The 23,137-nt window shown below is 43.1% G+C and overlaps 1 protein-coding gene across 3 annotated transcripts in view; it reads left to right on the top strand.

The window, feature by feature from the left end:
* The window catches only part of TNRC6B (trinucleotide repeat containing 6B), a 270,951-nt gene that overhangs the window by 202,806 nt on the left and 45,008 nt on the right, over positions 1-23,137 (top strand). Inside the window, exons 4-11 of one of the 3 annotated variants that reach the window (XM_006865165.1) lie at positions 1,623-1,964; positions 4,340-6,688; positions 9,216-9,374; positions 15,089-15,264; positions 16,284-16,358; positions 17,594-17,639; positions 19,146-19,294; positions 20,247-20,417. In XM_006865165.1, the coding sequence (XP_006865227.1) occupies positions 1,623-1,964; positions 4,340-6,688; positions 9,216-9,374; positions 15,089-15,264; positions 16,284-16,358; positions 17,594-17,639; positions 19,146-19,294; positions 20,247-20,417 (3,467 nt within the window). The remainder of the gene's footprint in view (positions 1-1,622; positions 1,965-4,339; positions 6,689-9,215; positions 9,375-15,088; positions 15,265-16,283; positions 16,359-17,593; positions 17,640-19,145; positions 19,295-20,246; positions 20,418-23,137) is intronic. The other 2 variants (XM_006865166.1, XM_006865167.1) reach the window with 2 other exon arrangements.

The following is a 23,137-nucleotide window of genomic DNA, read 5'->3' as shown; positions in this document are numbered from 1 at the left end:
CTTCTTCCATTCTGAAAATCAGTGGGGAAGATGAGCAGCCTTCACCAGCTTCTCATTTATTACATAGTAAGAGGAAAGGGAATTGAGAATGCTGTGTAAGGGGACTTCAAAAAGTTTAGGGAAAAAATCCCATTATCTTTTAGTTCCATGTTCTCACAGTCCTTTTGAATTCTGTCATATATAATGCTGTGGAAACCCTCCAGACTCAGATAGGGAACAAATCATTAAATGATGGATCTGTATTCATTCATTTATCAGTTATGTATCCATCAGCTTTTAGAGATCATGTAAACGGTATTAAACTAATCTATTTACTTAGTCACTCATTTATTCTGCTTGATAGATTTTTAGAACCGTTGTCCTGTGTTCCTTCCTAAGAGGCCCTGTACTTCCTCCTGATTAGCTAGGGTTAGAACCAGAATTGCTCTGAAATTACTCCAGGCACCTATTCTTTTCTCTCGTGCCAGTAGTTAGCCAAAGCCCATAGATTGCACTCCCGGATTTCTGAGAATGTGTCTCTGTCCTCATCAAGGGACCAGTTAAACAAGTACCACACTGCCAGTTGAAGGCAACACTGCTGCTGGGATTGGCCTACCCATCTCTCTGGATGGCGGAGCAGGTTGCCCCTGCTTCATCTGGACTCAGGCTCAGTGATTTTCATGGTATACTCCCGGCCTCTGATTTCCACCTGATTTTGGGAAGGGTAGCTGTCTTTTCGTAGGATGTGATTGAGGAGGGAAAACCCAAAAGTTCTGCACAGTGTGGCATCACAGTTGTCCCACACATTTCCTTCTTCTTCTTTAACATTTAAGAAGTTTAAGTAATAGGGAAAGTATCTGCATTAAAAAGTTTTTCATGTTAAAAGTTGATTTGATATTTTTTTTTAAATCACATACACAATGTACACTTGAAAAATAGTTTTGACACAACAAAAAAGACTGACATTTCTAATAATCATGCCCAGGGCTGAGCAAGTTTGTGAGATCAGGGGGCCATAGAAACCAAACTCAAGTTGAGTTCTGTGATTCTTCAGACCTGAGGTTCCTGGGAGAGGTCTGCTCTGTGCCAAGTTCTGAGAATAAAACGATGAAAGCTGGATCGTGGAGTCACTTGTAGCCCAGTGAGGGAGAGGGGCCTGGAAATGGAGACGTCCATATAATATGGTCAACTCTGCGGTAAAGAATGGAGGACAGCTGTGTTCCCAGGGCATCAGTGAAGGGTCTTTAGCCTACTTAGTTTAGGAATCTCAGGAAGTTTCACAAAGGTAGGTCTTCACAAATGTGCATAGACTGAGAGTTCTGGCTTCTTGACCAGGGCTTTGCTGGGGCGCGAATGGATTCCACTCATGGTTCAGCCGAGTGAATGGTCACTACTTCGCTCTCTTCCTTAGTTCATGGATCGAAATTCTGAGTTGCTGCTTTTGAATGCCTGTCACCATCACTCCCCACCTTCAGTAAACTAAAGATGCTGTAGGGAATTCGGAAAGACAGTGTCCCTCTAGGGTGCAGTGAAAGGAGAAGAGTTGTCTTCCTAGAATTGGTCTCATGCAAGTCTTAAAAATAATTCTTTTAGAAAAACATATTTGAACTTAAAGACTTGTTTCTCAACCTCTCTTCTTACAGTGCCCGAAGTGACGAAACCAAGTTTAAGCCAACCAACGGCCGCCAGCCCCATCGGCAGCTCTCCATCGCCACCAGTCAATGGTGGCAACAATGCCAAAAGGGTGGCAGTGCCGAACGGACAACCGCCAAGCGCCGCCCGCTACATGCCTCGGGAGGTGCCGCCGCGATTCCGTTGCCAGCAGGACCACAAAGTGTTACTGAAACGTGGGCAGCCCCCTCCACCGTCCTGCATGCTCCTTGGGGGCGGGGCAGGGCCTCCTCCCTCCACAGCACCTGGAGCAAACCCAAACAACGCACACGTGACAGGGACGCTGCTGCAGAGTGAGAGTGGGACTGCACCAGGTAAGGCACCGAGTTGAACGTTCACTGAAGCGTCCGAGAGAGCGCACCCTGGAAGTCAGTGGTAGTTTGGTTTCTCATGCACATTGCCTGCTGTAAGGACAGCAGATGTTGTGAGTATTTGAAAGAGGGGAGCGGACCCCAGCAGGAAATGTGTGTAGGCCTTTCTCTTCTGAAACTGGGTCTTACTGTCCTGTATGTGTGCGCTGTTGGCACGAAAGGGTAACCTAGCTGTTGCTTGACCTCACTCTCAACACTGTTTATTCTCATACAGGCAGTGCCGCCTCAAGCCTCTGTGGTTCCAGCTGTTACCACAAGTATGTGCTTAGGGTAGGGCAGGATGTGGGGCTAGTGTGGGGGCTTGTTCTGGGTCTTCAGATGCCCATGTTTATGTTCCCAGAATGCTAAGAGTAGAGAGAGAATGATCTCCATACCAATAATAGAATCTTGGGACAATGCCAAATACTAGTCTATTGTTAGAGTATGTATATTTCTTACAGTGTGGTGCTATAGAAAACTGCAAGTTTGGTGGTTCAGACCCACCAGACGCTCCTTGGAAACCCTATACAAGGTCTCTATGAGTCAGAAAGGACTCAACAGTACTTAACAATAGCAACAACATAGTTTATTATTAAACTTTACAAATCAATATTTCTTTAGAGGTCCCTGGATTATGTTTTATAGGACCCTAGATTATTATATTTTATTGAACTAAAAACTATGCAGAAATAAGGGATCTGTATCTGAGAGGTTCTTCTAGAAATTTTGAGAATTTTCATAGATGTGTATCAAATCAGTAGTAAGCGCTGGACTGCTAATCACAGGGTTGCCAGTTCAAACCCACTAGCCTCCCAGAAACCCTGTACCAGGGTCACTGTGAGTTGGAACTGACTCATCATCACTTAACAACAACAATGAAATCAGAAAAGACTTTCCAGATACTTTTATTTAATTAGCTTATTTAACAAATGTCATTGTATCTCTTAGAATGGTGTTTGAGGCTAGATGAAATCAGAGCTTGAGAATGCTTTATTCTGGTTTTCAGTTTGAGCATAGAGAATGCTTGTCACCACCTCATCGTGTGGGGAGGGAAGATGGAGAGAAGGCGCACAGTACCAGGCTTCATGCAGAGAGAGGCCTACCCGCTCTGTGGAGGCTGTTGACCGGGCCCAAAGTGGGCAGGCAAGCGTCTCTCGGCCCTCCCTTCCTGGCTCTTTATAACCATTAGTGAAAGGAAGTATGTGAGGGGGTGGCCACATCAGGCGTTTCTCCAACTGAGCAGAGCCAGAACTCGAGTCAGAGCCTCCTGTTTACATACTGAAAACTGAGGACGCCCCTAAACCTCAGGCGTTCAAGACCTGATGCTTTCTTTTTATATGGCTCACAATGATATTTTTCCAACCAAATGATATTTAAAACTGCTTAGTTATAGGAGCTAGCATACTTGAGAAGAAATTATTCAGTCATAACATGTCATTCCCCCCCACCACCACCCCCGCCATATATGGTAAGCTTGTGCTGAGTTCTCAGTCTGAGCTTTATCAGATAAAGTCCCTTCAGGATATGAGCTCTACTTGAGCTGGGTTGCCTGCAGCCCCTAGCTCAGAGGGCACTCATCATTCACCAGTTATTTCCTGAGCAGCAATGCACTGGCCACTGTGTGGAATCGAACCCTTACTCTTCTATGATCCTTGCCTGCCAGGTGCTAGCAGGTGGGGAAAGACACAAACGCAGCAACAGGAACTCTGATTCCAGGTAGGGAAAGATTATTTTCAGATGAGCCCAAAACTTCATAGAAATAAAATAAGACCCAGAAAAAGGAGGAAAAGTTCAGTATGTGAACTCAAGAGGGAAAAACAGCCAGTGTGAATGTGGAATGGTGCCAAGATGAGAAGGTACACATTGTGATGGATTGTCAGGTAGTGTGAGACGTAGGCATCTTCATAGACTGGACAGGTTGGCTGGTTCTAGATCCTAGAGCACCTTGATTAGCTGTGCCCCTGTGTACTGAGGAACTGTCGAGGGCTTTTTGCCACAGTTACGTCATCGAAAGTGGTGTGCTTCAGAAACATTACTCCAACTACAAGTGATGAAAATAGACGGGAGACAGGGCAAATTGAGGGTGTTATCGCAGTTTTCTCGAAATAAAAGGAAGCCTTTCTCCGTCAGTTGGAATGGCAGGAAATAGGTTGAAGAGACGTGGTGGAGTTAGAGTTAGCAAAACCTGCCAGCCAGGTGAAATGAAACCATTAACCAAGACAGGCAGCTGAGTAGAGAAGCCAGTTTGTGGGGAAACCTGAGTTCTTTAGGGGCACTTGGAGCTTGAGGTGTTCATGGGTCATCCATGTGTAACTGATGACACACAACCTCTTTTGCAGATTCAACCCTCGGAGGTGCTGCTGCTTCAAATTATGCAAATTCCACTTGGGGTCCGGGAGCCTCCTCCAACAACGGCGCCTCCCCCAACCCAACTCACACCTGGGACAAGGTGATTGTAGACGGGTCTAACATGGAAGAGTGGCCTTGTATTGCCAGCAAAGACACTGAGTCTTCTTCGGAAAACATCATCGATAACAACAGTGCCTCGAACCCTGGCTCTGAGAAGAGCTCTCTGCCAGGAAGCACCACTAGTAACAAAGGAAAAGGGAGCCAGTGCCAGGCTGCAAGTTCTGGGAACGAATGTAATCTTGGGGTCTGGAAGTCCGACCCTAAAGCTAAATCTGTTCAATCTTCCAACTCTACTACAGAGAGCAACAATGGACTTGGAAATTGGCGGAATGTGAGTGGTCAGGATAGAATTGGACCTGGCTCTGGCTTCAGCAACTTTAACCCAAATAGCAACCCATCTGCCTGGCCAGCGCTAGTCCAAGAAGGGAACTCTAGGAAAGGGGCACTGGAGACGGATCACAGTAGTTCCAGTGCCCAGGTTGGCCCAGTAGGTCAGGCGTCCAGGGAAGAGCAGTCAAAGAGGGAAAATGCGGGTGTGAATTTTGTTGTCTCTGGCAGAGAACAGGCTCAGATTCATAACACTGATGGACCAAAACATGGAAACACTAACTCCTTGAACTTAAGTTCACCAAACCCCATGGAGAATAAGGGAATCCCCTTCGGGATGGGCTTGGGGAACGGCTCCAGGAGCACTGATGCCCCTTCACAAAGCACTGGAGATCGAAAGACTGGGAGTGTTGGATCTTGGGGTGCAGCTAGGGGGCCTTCTGGAACTGACACAGTCTCTGGACAAAGCAATTCTGGAAACAATGGGAACAATGGAAAGGACCGAGAGGACTCCTGGAAGGGAGCTTCTGGTCAGAAATCAACTGGGTCAAAACCTGACTCTTGGGACAACAATAACAGGTCTACGGGTGGGTCCTGGAACTTTGGCCCTCAGGACTCTAATGACAACAAATGGGGTGATGGGAACAAAATGACATCTGGGGTCTCTCAGGGAGAATGGAAACAGCCGACTGGGTCTGACGAGTTGAAAATTGGAGAATGGAGTGGTCCAAACCAACCAAATTCTAGCACTGGAGCATGGGACAATCAAAAGGGCCACCCCCTCCCTGAAAACCAAGGCACTGCCCAGGCTCCCTGTTGGGGAAGATCTTCCAGCTCCACAGGAAGTGAAGTTGGAGGTCAAAGCACTGGAAGCAACCACAAAGCAGGAAGTAGTGACAGTCATAATTCCGGCCGGCGCTCGTACAGGCCCACACACCCTGATTGTCAGGCTGTCTTGCAGACTCTTTTGAGCCGAACTGATTTGGACCCCAGGGTGCTTTCAAACACTGGCTGGGGCCAAACTCAAATTAAGCAGGACACGGTGTGGGATATTGAAGAGGTGCCAAGGCCGGAGGGGAAATCTGACAAAGGGACTGAGGGGTGGGAGAATGCTGCCACACAGACCAAGAACTCAGGGGGCTGGGGAGATGCACCCAGCCAAAGCAATCAAATGAAGTCTGGATGGGGGGAGCTCTCAGCCTCTACGGAGTGGAAGGACCCTAAGAACACAGGGGGCTGGAATGACTATAAGAACAACAACTCTTCCAACTGGGGAGGAGGGCGACCAGAGGAAAAGACATCTTCCTCTTGGAATGAGAATTCCAGCAAAGATCAGGGGTGGGGAGGTGGACGCCAGTCCAATCAAGGCTGGACTTCAGGAAAGAATGGCTGGGGAGACGAAGTCGATCAAGGGAAAAACAGCAATTGGGAAAGCTCTGCAAGTAAACCTGTATCTGGGTGGGGCGAAGGTGGGCAGAATGAAATTGGAACTTGGGGGAATGGTGGGAATGCAAGCATAGCTTCAAAGGGTGGGTGGGAAGATTGCAAGCGCTCTCCAGCTTGGAACGAGACCGGCCGCCAGCCCAACTCCTGGAATAAACAGCATCAACAGTCACAGCCTCCACAGCAGGCCCCTCCACCACCACCAGAAGCTTCTGGTTCATGGGGAGTCCCACCCCCAGCCCCTCCAGGCAACGGACGACCTTCCAGTTCCAACTGGAGCAGCGGGCCACAGCCAGCAACCCCCAAGGATGAAGAACCCAGCGGCTGGGAAGAGCCATCCCCACAGTCAATTAGTCGGAAGATGGACATAGACGATGGCACTTCAGCCTGGGGAGACCCCAACAGTTACAACTACAAGAATGTGAACCTGTGGGATAAAAATTCCCAAGGGGGCCCCGCACCTCGAGAACCAAACCTGCCTACCCCGATGACCGGAAAATCAGCATCAGGTAAGCTGTGGCTGTTTGTTTGGACGTTTTTATGAAGAAGAGAAAATCTAGACCCGACCCACATATTGGCATTAAGCTGCATTTCTTCAACTAACTTTATTCTGAGAACCTTTCCAACCTTTCTGTTGTTATCAGAGCCTCTCTGTTGATAAAATCACAGTGATTGCAGAGGGTGGGAGAGTTTTTTTAATAGGCCATAAGATGTTAGGACCCAAGATTTAATTTTTTGAAATTATACTGGTATGCAGAGTCCAAAGGTCTTACGTCTTGCTTGAACAAACTTCTGTTCTAAGTTTAACAGTAAAGAGACAGTGTAGGAATAGAAGCGGACCTATTTCCATTCTGTGCTTCTACCTGGGGACAGGTCCTCTGTGGTATCCCAAGAAAAGTAAAATACGAGGGGGCTTCAAAAAGTCTGTGGAAAAATGGAATGGAAAGAGAATGGAATTTTTCCAGGAGCATTTTGAAGCCTCCTCATAGTGTGTATATTCCTGGGTGGTGCAAATGTTGGTGCTCTCTGCTGTTAAGCGAAAGGTTTGGAGGTGTGAGTCCACCCACAGGCACCTCAGAAGCAAAGCCTGGCAGTCCACTGCTGAAAAATCAGCCATTGGAAACAAAGATAGAGCAGCTGTGCTCTGACACACCTGGAGGCGCCTTGAGTCGGAATCGACTCAACTCGACAGCAACGGATTTTGTTTCTTGCAGCGACCGTCAGAATGCTGTGGTTATGCTGGTATCTGGGATGTTTCAGCCACTTTCCAAAGAATTTTTAGTGTTTAAATCTGGAAGTGTAGGACTTTGTGTAAGAGATCGTATTTCATGACATTCAGTTGCCGGGAATTACTGAAGTCTAAAAGAGGGTTGTCAGAAGTCTGAATCTTTGACCCTGCAAGTTGTATGTTTGTTCATGTGTAAAATTTACTTCCCTCCCTATTTGAATAGGAGACATCAGACGATAAATTATGCTGGTGATGTCATGCGTCACTGTGAATCCAATTAGCGTGGTCAACTTGAATGTCTTTATAAAGCATGTTGTTCAACACATTAAGGGTATTTACCTTCTAAGTCTTCTCTTTTGTTGTCAAAGTTAATTAAAATATTAATAGTTTGTCCACTTCCCAAATAAGTCTGTCTGGGTCAAGTGTTCAGTGGATCCAATTGTGGCTACTTAGTGACTGATGGTGTTTTGGGTTTTTGTGGGGGTTTTTTTTTTTGACTACTTTTTTTAAATATTGAAAAGAATGAGGAAGGAAATGTAAGCTGCCTATTAATCCCCTGTCTAGAATATAATTTTACTCACGTTTCTTTTAAAAATCCTATGCACTCATTAAAACCTTCAAACTCTACAGAAAAGTAAAGCAAATCTCATCCCCTCGGCTTTGTCCTCACAGTCTAGTCTCTTAGAAGCTTGTGCCTCATGCAGTAAATCTCTTCATTTTTGTAGCAAACTGTTCTATATTCTCTTTCTAGAAGGGACTGTACTGAATAGACTTTGGGTTATATTGGTGCTGTTTATCTGTTGTTAAGTGCCACAGCGTCAGTTCTAGCTCACAGTGAACCCTGTATAAGGTTGGAACCGCTAACTACAATGGGGTTCTGGTGTGGCTCTGTAGGATAAGCACTGGACTACTAACCACAAGATCAGCAGTTCAAAGCCACCAGCTACTCCTTGAAAACCCTATACAGAGTCACTAGGAGTTGGAACCAACTCGACGGCATTTAACAACAACAACAACGTATATATTGTTTTTCTACCTGGGCATTGATCTTGTGTGTTTCCACAACAAAGGAAAATATGAGGGGACTTTATAAAGTCCCTGGAGTAATGGAATGGAATTTTCCCAGGAACATTTTGAAGCCCCTCATACTGTGTTTGTGTTCCTGGGTGGTGCACCTGCTGGTACTCTCTGCTGTTAACCAAAAGGCTGCCGGTTTGAGTTTACCCAAACTTTTTTACGTTCCTTCAGTATCCGCATATAAAATTCTTCAATCACTTCGTTTGTAGTATTCATTTTATGGGACGATCCATAAGTGATATGGATAAGTCTCCTTTTTGGACCTGGAGTGTGGTTGCTGTAGGATAAGCACTGGACTGCTAACTTCAAGATTGGCAGTTCAAACCTCACCAGCTGCTCCTCGGAAACCCTGTGCAGGGTCACTATGAGTTGGAACTGAATTGACCGTACTTGACAACAATACCCTTCTTTTAATAGTCATGTAGGTTGCTTCCAAATATTTTTCTGAGCATGACCCAGTGAGTATTTTCATATGTTATTTCATCTATGTTTACTAGTATATCTACAATATAATTTCTTGGCAGAATTACTAGGTCAAAAGTTCTGTACATTCAGAATTTTTTTTTTTCCTTCCATGTGACTTTGCCAAACTCCCTCCATATGAAGGTTGAGCCAGTTTCTGTTTCTGCCGACATAATACAGGAGTGCTTGCTCCCTCCTTCACTCCCACCAGAAGCTACAGTGTTTGATTTAACAAATCGTTCTTAGAGGCGCATTTCTTTTCTTTATAGTCTGGAGCAAAAGCACACCACCTGCTCCAGATAATGGTACTTCAGCTTGGGGTGAGCCAAATGAAAGCAGTCCTGGGTGGGGCGAAATGGATGACCCAGGAGCACCGACCACAGGCTGGGGGAACGCACCCTCCACTGCTCCAAATGCCATGAAACCTAGTGAGTATGCAGCCTTTTCACATTCCTGGGATTCTCTTAAGTGGAGCCTCAGACATTCTGGGTGAGGGCTGTGTAGTGTCTAAACTGTTGTTCCAACAAGTTTCAGAACCTTGATGGTTAAATAAATGGTTAACAGCACATGGTCGTGAGTGACTAGAGTTGGAATATGTTAAAATGCTTCCGAGGGGGCTTCAAAAGTTGGTGGGGGAAAATGTCATTGTCTTTTCATGACATTGGTTTCCACGGACTGGTGAAGCTCCCTTGTACAATTCTGTTGATTTCATTTTCTGGAAGGTGTAGTGTCTGGCCAGAATTGAGGTTATGGCGAGCTATTTTCTTCTGCCCCAGGACTTGGTTTAGCTCTGCATTCTTTCTTTCTGTTGCCCTTCTGCTGTTCGGTTCGTACAATTTCAAGTGAGAATCCCCTGGCTTTCATATGATACCTGAGCTTCGTTGTCAGGTGACTTCATCCTTCCTTCTCATCCATCCTTTTCCCGTTGTCTCTCTCATCAGACATCCACCCACATAGAAATGTGTAGGGTTTCTTAAACCCCAAAAGGCTTCTTCTTTTGAATATTTTAAACAAAGCATGCCAGGCTTATTCATACTCCTTGCAAGTCTGCTTACGTGACCTAGTGTGTAATGTATAGCCGGTCCTGTTAAGACTAGGTAAACTGATGATGGGGGATGTTGTATTGGATGTTCCTAAATTGAAAAATTGCATATCACGTAGCTTGTAGTTTTCTCCACAATATTCCAGTGTCTGTTTTCTGCCACATAGCAGATTTAAGGGATTCTAATTTGATTGATTAACAGTGCAATTAACTGCATGGTTAAAATTTGAACAAGAATAAAATCTTCCGTTGGGAAATTTAGCATGGGATATTCAGAATTCTTTGTGCTGCATTAAAGGAGTATGAGTGTTATCCCTGTTCTAGAAATTCACACTTGTGCCTGGGTAACGTGACTGCGTTGTTTAAATTGCTCTGTAAAGATTCTGTGTTCGTCGTGAATTCATTACACAATCAGTTGTGTCACATGGGGAATGCCATCTTAGTAGACTGGATCCAAAATGCTGTTGGAAGTTGCTAATCAGATCCTTGGCACAAAGAGGCATGTTAGTGGTACCCTTAGGATTTTTTCTACCTTGGAGTCACTTTGCTTCCATCCAAAAAACCTTCACATTTCTCCTGATTCTAAGAACAACTTCTAGTCTTCAAGATCTCCTATAGTTACAGCTTCTGCCCTGTGTGTGGGTAATGGGAATGTGTAATACACAAAGAACATCTCCACAGTCTGCCATTTGATGCCAAGAATTAACTTGTCTCTAGTCTAAATGTCTTAAATGTGATGTTCCAGGTCCTGTGATTAAAAAGTCAGAGCTCCTTTCTCTAAAAGAAGGGATGTCTGATGTCTTCATTTTTGCAAGAGGATCCGTATGTTCTTTATATTGAGTTTTGGTCCCTATTGATTGCCAGTAGGATAGCATAAAGCCTGGGCTCACGTACTGTAAATCAGCCATATAAATGTATCACCCCCTGTGCAGAGATGAGTCCTGGTGTGGTGCTGTGGGTTAATGGGCCAGACCGAAGGGTGGTTTGAACTGCAAGTTTGGTGAGTCAGGCTCACCAGTCACTCCTCGGAAACCCTATACCCGGTCGCTGTGTGTCAGAACCAACTCGACGACACTTAACAACAACAAATGCAGAGGCAGCAATCCTGGTTATTGATACAGTTGGAGTATCAGGGAGAACAGCATCCCAGCCCTGCCTCTGGCTGAGATGATCCCCATGGAAGGACCCTCAGATTCCCTCAGGCCTTGCTGGTGTGAGAGATGCTTCAGGTAGAAGAAATCAGCGGCCCTGTGCTTGTGGTTCTAGGGAGCGGCATGGTAGCAGCCATAGAAGAAGAGACTGGATGAGCCGCTTTTTGGCTCAAGACTCTTCATGAGAAGCTCTCTAAATATAATGGCTTAATCTCAGGGAACCTCTAGGTCAGTTGGCCAAACAGAGTTTATAAAGATAATGTTCTACATACTACTCCAGTGTTGAGTGTCTGGGGTCTTAAAAGCTTGTGAGTAGCTATCTAAGAAGCAGCTATTACAGGGGCAAACTCAGGGGCTTTGATATACGGTATAAATACACTATCAAACATTACTAAAAACACATAAGCAGTAGGAGACAAAATAGATGGCTGGGACCTCCTAAAAATCAAGCACTTAGATTCAGCAAAAGACTTCTCCAAAAGCGTAAAAAGGGAGACCACAGACTGGGAAAATTTTTTTTACAATGGCATATCAAAGAAGGGACTAATTTCTAAAATTTTTAGAAAACTACAACACCTCTACAAGAAAAAGACAAGCAACCCAATTAAAACAGGAGCACAGGACATGAACAGACACTTCACCAAGGAAAATATTCAGGCAGCCAATAAACGTATGAAGAAATGTTCATGATGATTTAACAGTTAGAGAGACGTAATTAAAACAACAGTGAGATATAGCATCTTAGCTCAGCATCAATAGCCAAGTTTTAAAAAAAGAAGAAAAAAAAAACAACCCAGAAAACGACAAATGCTGGTAAGGGTATGGAGAGTCTGGGACCCTCCTACATTGCTGGTAGGACTATATATAAAATGGCTCAACTACTGTGGGAAACTGTATGACACTTCCTCAGAAAGTTGGAAATAGAATATTACCTTATGAACCAGCAATTTCTCTACTTGGTAAATATCCATAAGAAATAAGAGCTAGGACACGAGTAGATATATGCACACCATGTTCATTGCGAGACTATTCACAATAGCAAAAAGATGGAGACGATCTAAATGTCTATCAATGGAAGAGTGGGTAAACAAACTTTGGTACATACCTGCAATGAAATACTATGCAACTTTGAAGAATCACGACGAATCTGCGAAACATCTCATAACATGATGATCTTGGAAGACATTATGCTGGTGAAATTAGTCAAACACAAATAGACCACTATTGTAAAAACTCAAAAGGTTTTCGTACCAAAAAAATACTCTTTGATGTTTACCAGGGATCAGAGGACAGGGAAAGTAATTCACTGGCTTAGAGGGGATACACGTTAACTCAGATGACAGGAGGGCAATACACAAGAAGAGAAAGGTTGGCAGAAGAATGGTGAAGACGTAAGAAGGTATGCAAGGGCTTAAAGGGAATAGAGGTAAATAGTGTCATATACACAACCTTGGAACAACAGTGCTCTGTGTGCATATAACATGAACAAAGACACAGGCTGAATGAGTATGGTGCTGTAGGATTTACCCTGGACTTCACACCACGAGGTCAGCAGTTCAAACCCCCACCCCCACCCCAGCTGCTCCTCGGAAACCATGCATACTCACTATGAGTGGGAGGAGCAGCGGGTGAGTTTGAACCACTGACCCTGTGGTTCAAACTGACTTTGCGGTCCAGTTCTTATCCTACGGTGCGCCACATATTATAATTATATATCCCACAAATATATGAGTTGAAAGACGATATTGGTACTTGGGTATCTACTTTTCCTGCAAACTCAGCTGTGAATAGTGGGACATACTGATAGTGGAACATACTGATGTATCACAAAATGATGAAAACTTAGATATTGTCTAACATTTATGGCAATGAGTTGCTGAGCCTTGGGGCTCATGACCATCGTCTCAGGAGACTCTGTGGCCATTTGGCATAACATAGTCCACAGAGGCAATGTTCTCCATCCTACTTGGGGGAGTAGCATGTGTGATCTTGAAAGCTCATGAGCGGCCATCTAAGGTGTAGCTGTCAGTCTTCTGATTTGGAACAGTCCAGCACTGGAAATCAGAAGGACAGTGTGCTGAAGGGATTGGAAGGTGGGTGGAGGGAGGAAGCAGGATGACTGTTGTTACATGGAGGGATTGCAGTCATTGAGATGATGTCTTAATTGTGGAAAGTAAAACATCTTGTCTGTAGACCTTCACTCCGTTTACAAACCTTTGAGTAAAATGTGTTCTCAATAAAACTTAGAAAGCAAAAAAAGAAGAAACAACTACTGGTCTCCTTTTCCCACGTGGAATAAAAGAGAACAAAGGAAAATGAAGAGTCAAGGAAACAAATTAGTCCAAAAGATTAATGGTCCACATGAACTACAACCTCCTCTTCCCTGAAATCAGAAGAACTAGATGGTGCCCAACTCCCACTACTGACCACCATGACCAAGACCACAATACAAGGTCTTAGTTAGAATGGGTAAAAAATTAGAACTGAATTAATGAATATTAATGAAGAGGCCACACTTACAGGTCTGAAAAAGACTAGAGGAATCTGAGAGACTATTCTCCTGAGACACCTATAAACTTGAAATTGAGGGTACTTACAGAGGCCACCTTCTAGCCAAATAGTAAATGGAACTATAAAACAGTAATACCCATGAAGTATATGTTCCTTAGAACTATCAACTGTATGAGACCAACATTTGTGCAAAATCAAAATACAAAGACAGGGAGGGACAGGGAAAGCAGAAAAGGAGCCAGAAGGAAATGGGGGGAGAGCTGACACATTGCTGGGCTTGTGATCAGTGTCATGGGATCATTTGTGTATGAACTATTGATTGGAAAACAAATGAAGGTGATGTATTTCCCCGTATTCCATGATGCCATACAGCATCATTACTGCCAAATCTGTCCTGCAATTCCATGCAGTTATTTATAGAGAGAAATTCAGGATTTGTTCTAGTCTTCCATTTAAAAGGACTTTGTTTAGAAGAGGATGTTGGTAGAACAGGCTCGATACTTCCTTAAATGTTAGTGTTTCTTCTCTGATTTCTGCCCGTCCTCCCTGCTCACTTTCCCTTTCTGTCCTCCACGGTTCCTCCTCCCATCTTTTAAAAAACTTGTTTATCCATTATCTTTGTGTAGGATCTCTTAGCATGTTGTTGTTGTTGTTAAGTGCTGTCGAGTCAGTTCCAACCCATAGCGACCCTGTACAGGGTTTCCGAGGCTGTAAATCTTTACGGGAGCAGAAAGCCTCATCTTTCTCCCGCGGAGCAGCTGGTAGTTTCAAACTGCTCATCTTGTGGTTCACAGCCCGATTCGTAACCACTACGCTACCAGAGCTCCTTACAAATACACAGATTTAAGGCGTTTAAAGTTACCATGGCTGTATGTGAATTTCTCTTTTTTTCACCATAATTTTGATATCATAAAGTGTTCTCTCTCTCTCTTTTTTTTTTTTTTCTTTCCCATTTTCCTTGGTCTTTCCCTCTCCATTTCATCCCACACAATGTAGAGAGTTCTCTTTATCATACTTGATATTTGTATTGTCCGTTATATGTAAAGAACATGGTCTGCTTTAGGGAAGGTAAATGCCAGGACTGTTGGAAGCCATGCTCTGTAAGAGAAACAGATTTGTTTTCACTGAAATGTGAGATTTCTTATAAGTACTGATAAATTCTCAATTTTGGAATTCTTAGCAATTTGACATAGGAGAGAAAGCATTGAACAAGAAATCAGGACGTTTTGACTGTATGGTTTACATACGCTTTTGTCATCAAACCTCTATGGGCTTCAGTGTCCTACTATCTAGACATGCATCATGATATTTGCCCTGCCATATAGTTGAAGTAGATAAAATGATTAGAGTACTGTATTGCTGTATCAGCATGGAATGATCATTGTTGTTACAAGTAAATATGGCTCCTGCCTACAACTGATCCCTTCTCTCCCTAAAGATTCCAAATCTATGCAAGACGGCTGGGGGGAGAGTGACGGGCCAGTGACAGGAACTCGCCATCCCAGCTGGGAAGAGGAGGATGATGGAGGAGTCTGGAACACGGCCGGCTCTCAGGGAAGCACTTCCTCCCACAACTCAGCAAGCTGGGGACAAGGAGGAAAGAAACAAATGAAGGTAATCCACTCTCCAGATGATGGAGTGTGCGTATTCATACTTAGAAGGCAGAGCTGAAAATGTTTTCATGGAAAGAGTAGGCTAACTGGAGTCCTGGGAAGGGACTAAGTAAAGGGGAAACCATTTTCTGAAAAACAAACAGCTGCTTTCCTTTATTTCTCCTGATTATAATTGTTTGGAAGCTATCTGGGCAAACTTTATCAATGCTTTGTGCTTTTTTTTTTTAATTCAAAAACCACAAAAGTTCTGACAGTAAATCCCCGTGAATATGTAAAAGAAAAACTAAAGATAGTTTTGGCTTCTCTAGTGGCAATCAGCATAACCGGACTTCCTTCCCTCGCACCCCCACCCCCGACTTTGGAAATTCCAAGATGCCAACAAAGTAGAGTCCAGTGTGTAATCCGGCTGCAGGAACCCAGTTGTCTTGGAACATGCCCTGTGACCATGCTGTGTTGTAAACTTGTCATTTTCCGTATCTGCAGAAATATGATGAAGACTTTGGTTTTTAATCTAGAACAAAAGTCTTGGAACCACCCTCTGGGCAGATGCACTCCTTTTCATCCCAGCCTTTTATTCTACAAATAAATGGGTATAAATTAAGAATTGGGCAGCCATCTACTTAATTTCAACATGGGAGCCCTGCTACCCTGGAACATGCTTCTGTTCTAACAGTACTCTTCTCCCAGGTGTCATATCAGCTAAGACTTGTGCATTTACCTATATGATATTAACCAAGGCTTTTTCAAACAGTTTGTTTTGAATACCTTCACTTTGGGAGTCCCTGCTAGCCAAAGGTCTGATTTTCCAGCTACTCCTATTAGACTGTGATGAATAAAATAAAGAAAAAACATGGAAAGAACTAAGTAGAACATCAGAATAGCTCTACTTAAAGAGTAGTAGTGTGGGTTCAAAAAGGTAAGATGTTCTGCATTTTCAGGTAGAACTTAATGCAATTCAGATATGGGTTGAAATAAAATGAGCTCTTTGGTACTGAGGTGTTCTACATTTTGTTTCCGTAGTGCTCACTAAAAGGAGGAAACAATGATTCATGGATGAATCCACTTGCCAAACAGTTTTCAAATATGGGATTGCTGGTAAGATTTCTGTTTCGTGTCATGTATCCCAACTGGTTCCTGTAGTACAGATTTAAGACCACTGCCATGTACAGTAGAGACTTACAGATTTAGAACCTGGCTAGCTCCGTGTTCTGCATCTTTTGGATTAAGCAGTATTTGTGCTTTATCCTTTTCTCTTCCATTAGAAACACTCTGGCTTTTTGATTTATAGTCCATGTGTGTCCTTAGGAGAGTGGTGAGAAATCAGTCAGGAGCTTAAAGTTTACTCTTTGTTACTTGGCCGCTCTACCCGTTTTAATTTGTAAAAGGCGGCAGTGAGTAAATAACTAGACAGAAATATTTTTGAGATTAATTACATGTGGAATTCTGTAGGATTTTTAGTTTCTTCATCTCTGGGGACGTTGCGGGGACACCCTGTCCCTGGTTGCCAAAGGACGAATGACTTGACTTGGCTGCACATTTCAAGATTTGACAGCTTGACAAGTCACGAGTAAAAGTTGTCATCATTTGGCTGCCATTCCTGGAATTTGATCCCGGGCCGACTGGGACTTGAGGACAGGAGTTTCTTTCTCCAAACAGCTGTTAAACTACTGCTCTGTCCATAGATAACCTGAGGATAATTGTAGGCAAAATTGAATTTAAAGAATCCAAGCAACAAAAGCAACCAAATCTAGTTGTATAAAAATTAAACAATCCAAACTAAGTTTATATAAAGGAAGTTACGAAGGTGCCTGCTTGGCTAACGAGGCGAGGTAAGGAGTTCAAAGCCAGCAGCCACTCCCCAAGAGAAAGAAGAGGCCCACTGTCTCTGTAAACCCCTGTATAGGGTTGCTATGAGTCGGAATCAATTCAATGGCAGGGCAGTGGGTTTTGTTTTTTTTTTTTTGCTTGTTTGTTTGTGGGGGGGGTGGTGGTTGGGTGTCACAGATGGCTTGAACTTGACTAGTAACAAAGGTTGGCGATTTGAACCCACCCAGCATCACCAAGGAGAAAGCCGTCCTGGCTGTCTTTCATAAAGATTACAGCTGAGAAAACAGTATGGAGTTCAGTTCTAGTGTGTACCACATGGGGTCTCCATAAATCACAAAAACAGCAGCAGCCAAAGCCAGGTGCAGTCTTTGTTCCAGCATAAGGTTCACTTCATAGGACCTTCAAAGCGCCACTCGGAAGATGTGGCTCTCCTGAGTAATGACACCTCTGTGGTCCAAACATCTGCAGCTTTAATCTTTTCTCACCTGGTCTTTGTTTTTCAGAGTCAAACGGAAGATAATCCAAGCAGTAAAATGGATTTGTCTGTAGGTATGTGTCTTGCCACTGATGGGAACGTAACAGATTATTGTTCACGTTAGCCTGTTGGTTGGGATCCCTTGCTCAGCTTGAGTTACTCAGCACTTCCTTGGGGGAAGGTCCTGTCCTGGCCACTAGGGTAGAGGCAGGAGTCCTATCAGTGCATGGTGGGTGCTAAGAGCCTGGAGGGATATGGAGGGATATGGGCTGCACCACTCTTCTTGGAAATGCTGGTTCAGCACTGCTAAAAATTCCTGTTTCTAGAGGCCAGAGATTCTGATCTGTATTGACATCCTTATTTGTAAATATTGGAAACAAATTGATAGATTTTTTAAAATGCTGTGTGAGACCAAATAAAATGTGTGCATGGTCCTGCAGACGTAGCCCTGAGGCTGCCAGGCCCGGCTGCACTGGGGTATCTGTCTCCTGATTGACAGTCTCTGCCTGTGAGTGGTACAGACACAGTACCAGCCCTGAGACAAGGGGATTTTCACATGATGCTGCTGCTCAAGCCAGGAAGAAAAGAAAACAGCCCTGACTATAAGGGAATCCTGCAGTTTGGGGTCCGGGTGTTTTTTAATATAAATGAGAACAGCTAACAAGTAGGCCTCCTAGGCGCTGTGCATGTTGGCACCCAATAGCAAATTGAGAGATCCAAGAAAGGAAAAGGGGGAATTATTGCACTTGGGAAACACATCGTACAGTGGGCACATCATCACCTAGGTTCAGCTCTGATCTGGTTTTTAGAGAAAGGTCTGTGCTTGTTTACCTTTTTGTTCCCAACATGATTTAAAGGGGAGCCCTGATGATACAATAGTTAATCATTCAGCTGCTAATTTAAGGTTAGAAGTTCAAACCCACCAATGAGAAAAAGATGTGGCAGTCTGCTTTCGTAAGGATTTCAGCCTAGGGACCCTGTGAGGCAGTGTATTCTGTCCTATTGTCGCTAAGAGTCGGCAACAACTCTACCACAGTGGATTTGGTCTGGTTTCTCAAAATCTATTTCACAATCCTGACCGACATTTAAACAGCTATTACTGTAGAATAAGCACTGGACTACCGACTATACGGTTGGTGATTCAAACCCACCAGCCACTCCTCTGTAGAATCACTGAGTCAGAACCAATTTGACAACACTTACCAACAACCACAAAATAGCAAAAAGAGACAGATTCACTCTCTGAGGATGTTTGGATTTGTAAGCACGTCAGTAGTCAGTATAAGTTTGGTGTAGGGGTTTTTTTTAGCCAGATTTTTGCCAGATTAGGCCAAAGGCTCTCTTTCACTCTTCCAAACGAGACAAACTACAGGAGGTACATGTTTGAGGGTGATGGGGAATACATGTGTCCCGGGGAGAAGCAGCATTAGCCTGAACCAATGAGAGCTCTTACTGCCTCAGCCCTAGAAAATAGAAAAGCCTTTGGCACCCCAGGTTTTGAGGAGAGTGAGGCAAGTCACTCTTGGTCATGAGGGAGATACTGATTCTTGACATTTCTGCTCTCTTTATGCTGTTTATAGGGAGCCTTCCGGATAAAAAATTTGATGTGGACAAGCGAGCAGTGAATCTCGGGGATTTTAATGATATCATGAGGAAAGATCGATCTGGGTTCCGTCCACCTAATTCCAAAGACATGGCAACCACAGATACTGGGCCTTATTTTGAGAAGGTGAGTGGATTACTGTATCTGAGGTTAAGAATTCATGAGAACCACTTTGGTTTCCATGTGCCTTTTGATAATTGAGTCCAGGAGGAAATGTAGAATTACTGAGCTAAATGCTATCTGTTTTGACAATGTGAGTATTGTGAACAAAGGCTACGTTAGGAAAACTTGATGAAGTTGGAGGGGAAATGGTCCGACTTTGTGCAGTGGGGAAAGTGCACACTCAATCAAAATGGAGAGGTAAAATGTCAGAGAGCAGTTTTGTCTGCATTCTTTATTCTGTGACTGACCTACAGATTAAAGTTTGGAAGACTCAATATGTCTTTTACCTTCTAGTTTTGAAAACATGACTTAAAACTCTCCTTCACTGTTCCTAAGAGAGCTCTTTTCTTTTCCCCTTTGCCTAGAGATCTGTTTTCAGTTGTAATGATTTGCTTTTAAAATACTCAACTGCCTGATTTAACAAGTAGCTGATATCTATGTTTTTTTATTTGTTAACGTTTTTAAAGGAGGAGATTATCCTTTAATTAAAGAACATCAATTTGTATGCCCCTGGTCTTAGGAAAGCAGCTAAAACCAACACTCAGTAATTGGGAACATTTTGATACAGCCAACACGATGGTCCTACTCAGTAGATTGCTCTGGCTTCCATTTCCGCAGCCGCGTAGTTCAAGTAGTCAGTATTAGATTATAAAAATAAAGTATCTGGCAATTTTCTGTCTTCGTGGGACAGATAGAATGTGTTCTTAACTTAGAGAGTAAGAAAACTTGCCATCAAAGACAGATGGGTGTCTGTTGGGCAGTGTGACAATGGTGATCAGGTCTGAACCCCACCCTCGTGTGTTGCTAATTCATCTAACTTTGTTTATTTCTAGTGTTTCTCTCTTTCCCCTTTTTGCATTCTGTTGCTTCACTAACCAACACTCACTGTGATTGGCTAACTACTGCTACTTTTCAGCTGACTTTGCCTTTCTCCAATCAAGATGGGTGCCTTGGGGATGAGGCTCCCTGCTCTCCCTTCTCCCCTTCTCCCAGCTACAAGCTGTCTCCCTCTGGTTCCACACTACCCAACGTCAGCCTTGGAGCAATCGGCACAGGGCTCAACCCCCAAAACTTCGCTGCTAGACAAGTAAGGAGGCCTCTCAAATGTTTAACTGCTTGGCTGCGGCCTGACCTTGGCCCTGGTCTGCAGTTTATTGCATCATTTGTCTGTCTTGGGAAATTTGTTGATTACTGAATGCACAGAATGATATGAACTGTAGGTTTTAGGTCCTTTCAGCCCATAGAACCCATCTCTCCATGTTTCTCTCCATGGCTTTTCTTTTCAGTCTCTTTCTTTTGTCTTCTCATTTTTGGTCATAACTTCACTTAATTTTATTTTCAATTTGTCTGTTACAACTTTTTAAACACCAGATTGAATGGCAAGTCATACTTTTGAGCCTTTTCAGTTTAATAAACCAGCTGATTCAAAACTAGCAGAGTTCTAAGGTTAAACATTTGAGGGTTGCTGTTGTTAAGTGCCGTCAAGTCGGTTCCGACCCATAGCAGCAGTTCAAACGACTTTGCAGTCTGCTGCATTAGCCCACAGTGCCACACATTTGAGGGTTAGAGTGGTTTACAATCCAGTGTCTTTAAGTTTAAAATGTAATAATTATTTGGAGAACAGTGGTTTTTACTATTAGATGATGCTGTTTTGGGAAGAATAGATAATGCTGAAATGGGGCAGTGTTTGATTTCACCTGGAGCAGCCCCACTGCTAGGGTCAGGCTTGGCCATCCTCCAGGGAAGCATTGTGCAAGAGAAGAGGAATGTCAGGGCTGGTCGTGATAGCTCCTGGACTTCCCAGACCAAGGGGATGCAGAAGCTTGTCCGGCACACCGCAGTTGCTCTGCTGTAGCTTCTGCTGAGAAAGCAAGGAATTTGGAGCCTCGGTGCTTTTGTTGCAGTGATTTCAAAGATGATCATTTTTCTGGCCATAGTTTTAGGGCCCCTGCATGCTATGGTGGCCTTCCGCTCAGTATGTCTTGGGAGGATATTGAATTAATTGTACCCATTCAGTTTCCCGTATAAATTAAAGGTAGATATAAAACAGTCCCCTTTACATTAGACTTGGCATTTTATATAGGTCTTTAACACACTTAAGTTGCCTTGTTGCTGTTAAGTGCCATCGAGTTGGTTCACTCATTGTGACCTGGTATAGAGTTTCCAAGGAGCAGCTGATGAGTTTGAACCACCAACCTTGTGGCTGTGAAATCGACTTTGCGCTCCAGTTCTTTATCCCACAGTGCCCACACCAAGCACATTTAAAGAAAGAAACAAAAAAAAAAAAAACGGTTATACTACGTTCATGTGTTCAGGTGGTGGTCTCTGGGCTGAGAGTTTTAGGTAATTTTTTCCTAATTCAGTGAAACGTTTTCACAAAGCATGCAGACATGTGTTACTAACAGCAGAGAAGACATAACTTTATAAATATTTTTGTGCTTAAATACAGAAAACACAAAGTAATCATAGCATTCTTTTGGTTAATGGTGATTATAAGCATGGTTCTAAGATCACAGCATTAGCCAAAGTAGTTATTACGTGAACTTTAATGTAAAAGACTAGCAAAGAAAAGGGCATTCTTGATTATTTAAACTGCAGATTGCTACAAAGTTCATGGGTCTTGATTTTCTCCTGATGGTTTTCAACATGAGTCAATTTCATATATAATTAAGATGCAACACTTTAAGGTTTTAATATCCAAATCAGAGGTTGTTTCAATCAGTGTGGAAATTTTTTTTTTAATGTTCATACTTTTCTGAGTTTCAAACAGTGTGTATAGTTGGAACAAATCTCCCCTGTCATTTAGGAGAATTGAGATCTTCATAAAAATTTCACATACAAATGCACAGCTTTAGAGAAAGATTAACCAGCATTATCACATATATAAGGTTTGATTACCATTTTTCTAATTTCTGAAGAAACCTTCCAAAACCACAGACCCTACTTGATTGCACTGAAGCTATCACTGTGCAAGATAGCTGAACCTGAGCCAGTGATGGCAAAATGACATAGTAAAATATAGGGGAGGTGTTTTACTATTTTATGGATGGAGCAGTTAGATGAATAGAGTTTGTTTACTGGGAATAAGGAAACAAGGTCTGAGTTAACAAAAAAAATAAGAAAACAAGTTTTTAAAAATACTTCTTATCAACAGAAATGTTGAAATTAAAAATTACTCCCAAAAAGCAATTTTTGATCAATCACACCAAGAATTCTGGTCAAGATTTAACTGCTAGAGGTCTGTGACTAGTTACATATAGCAGTTGAGGTCATTGCGATGATAGTAAAGTATCGTTGAAAAAGATGATAGCAGAATATTCTTAGTGAAATAAAATGTTTGCTGTGTTTCTGGGTATGAGAGGTAAACAGACTACCAACTCTAACCCCACCACCTCAGAAAAGTTCGCCTCAAGCCATTTAACCTTCGAATGATGGTTTGATTTAGTAAGACAAGAAAAGCAGAGATATTGAGAGTTTTTAGAATGAAAAGGGTTTTTTCATATTTAAATAATCCTCTGAGATGTAAAATTTCTGGTGGATCTTTGATTTTCTTTTATGAGATGCACAGATTATAATTGCCATTTCTACTTTATGTTCATAGTCATTTTTTATTTTCAAAGCTTTTTGAGTTCATTACTTTCTCTGTAGCAGTCTCTTCATCTATTTTTGAATCCATTAAACCATCAAAATCTCTTTACTGTGATTGAATTTAATGGGAGTTTTGTGAATGTTTTCTCTACAATTGAGACGATGGTGGTGACTTCCAAGTATGCAGAGTTATTACAAGCAGTGACGTAACTGTGCTGA

This window comes from Chrysochloris asiatica, unplaced genomic scaffold (genome assembly GCF_000296735.1).
Source record: "Chrysochloris asiatica unplaced genomic scaffold, ChrAsi1.0 scaffold00076, whole genome shotgun sequence".
Classification (NCBI taxonomy): domain Eukaryota; kingdom Metazoa; phylum Chordata; class Mammalia; order Afrosoricida; family Chrysochloridae; genus Chrysochloris; species Chrysochloris asiatica.
Note: the sequence above shows the minus strand (reverse complement) of the source record. Positions and strands in the feature narration are given on the sequence as shown.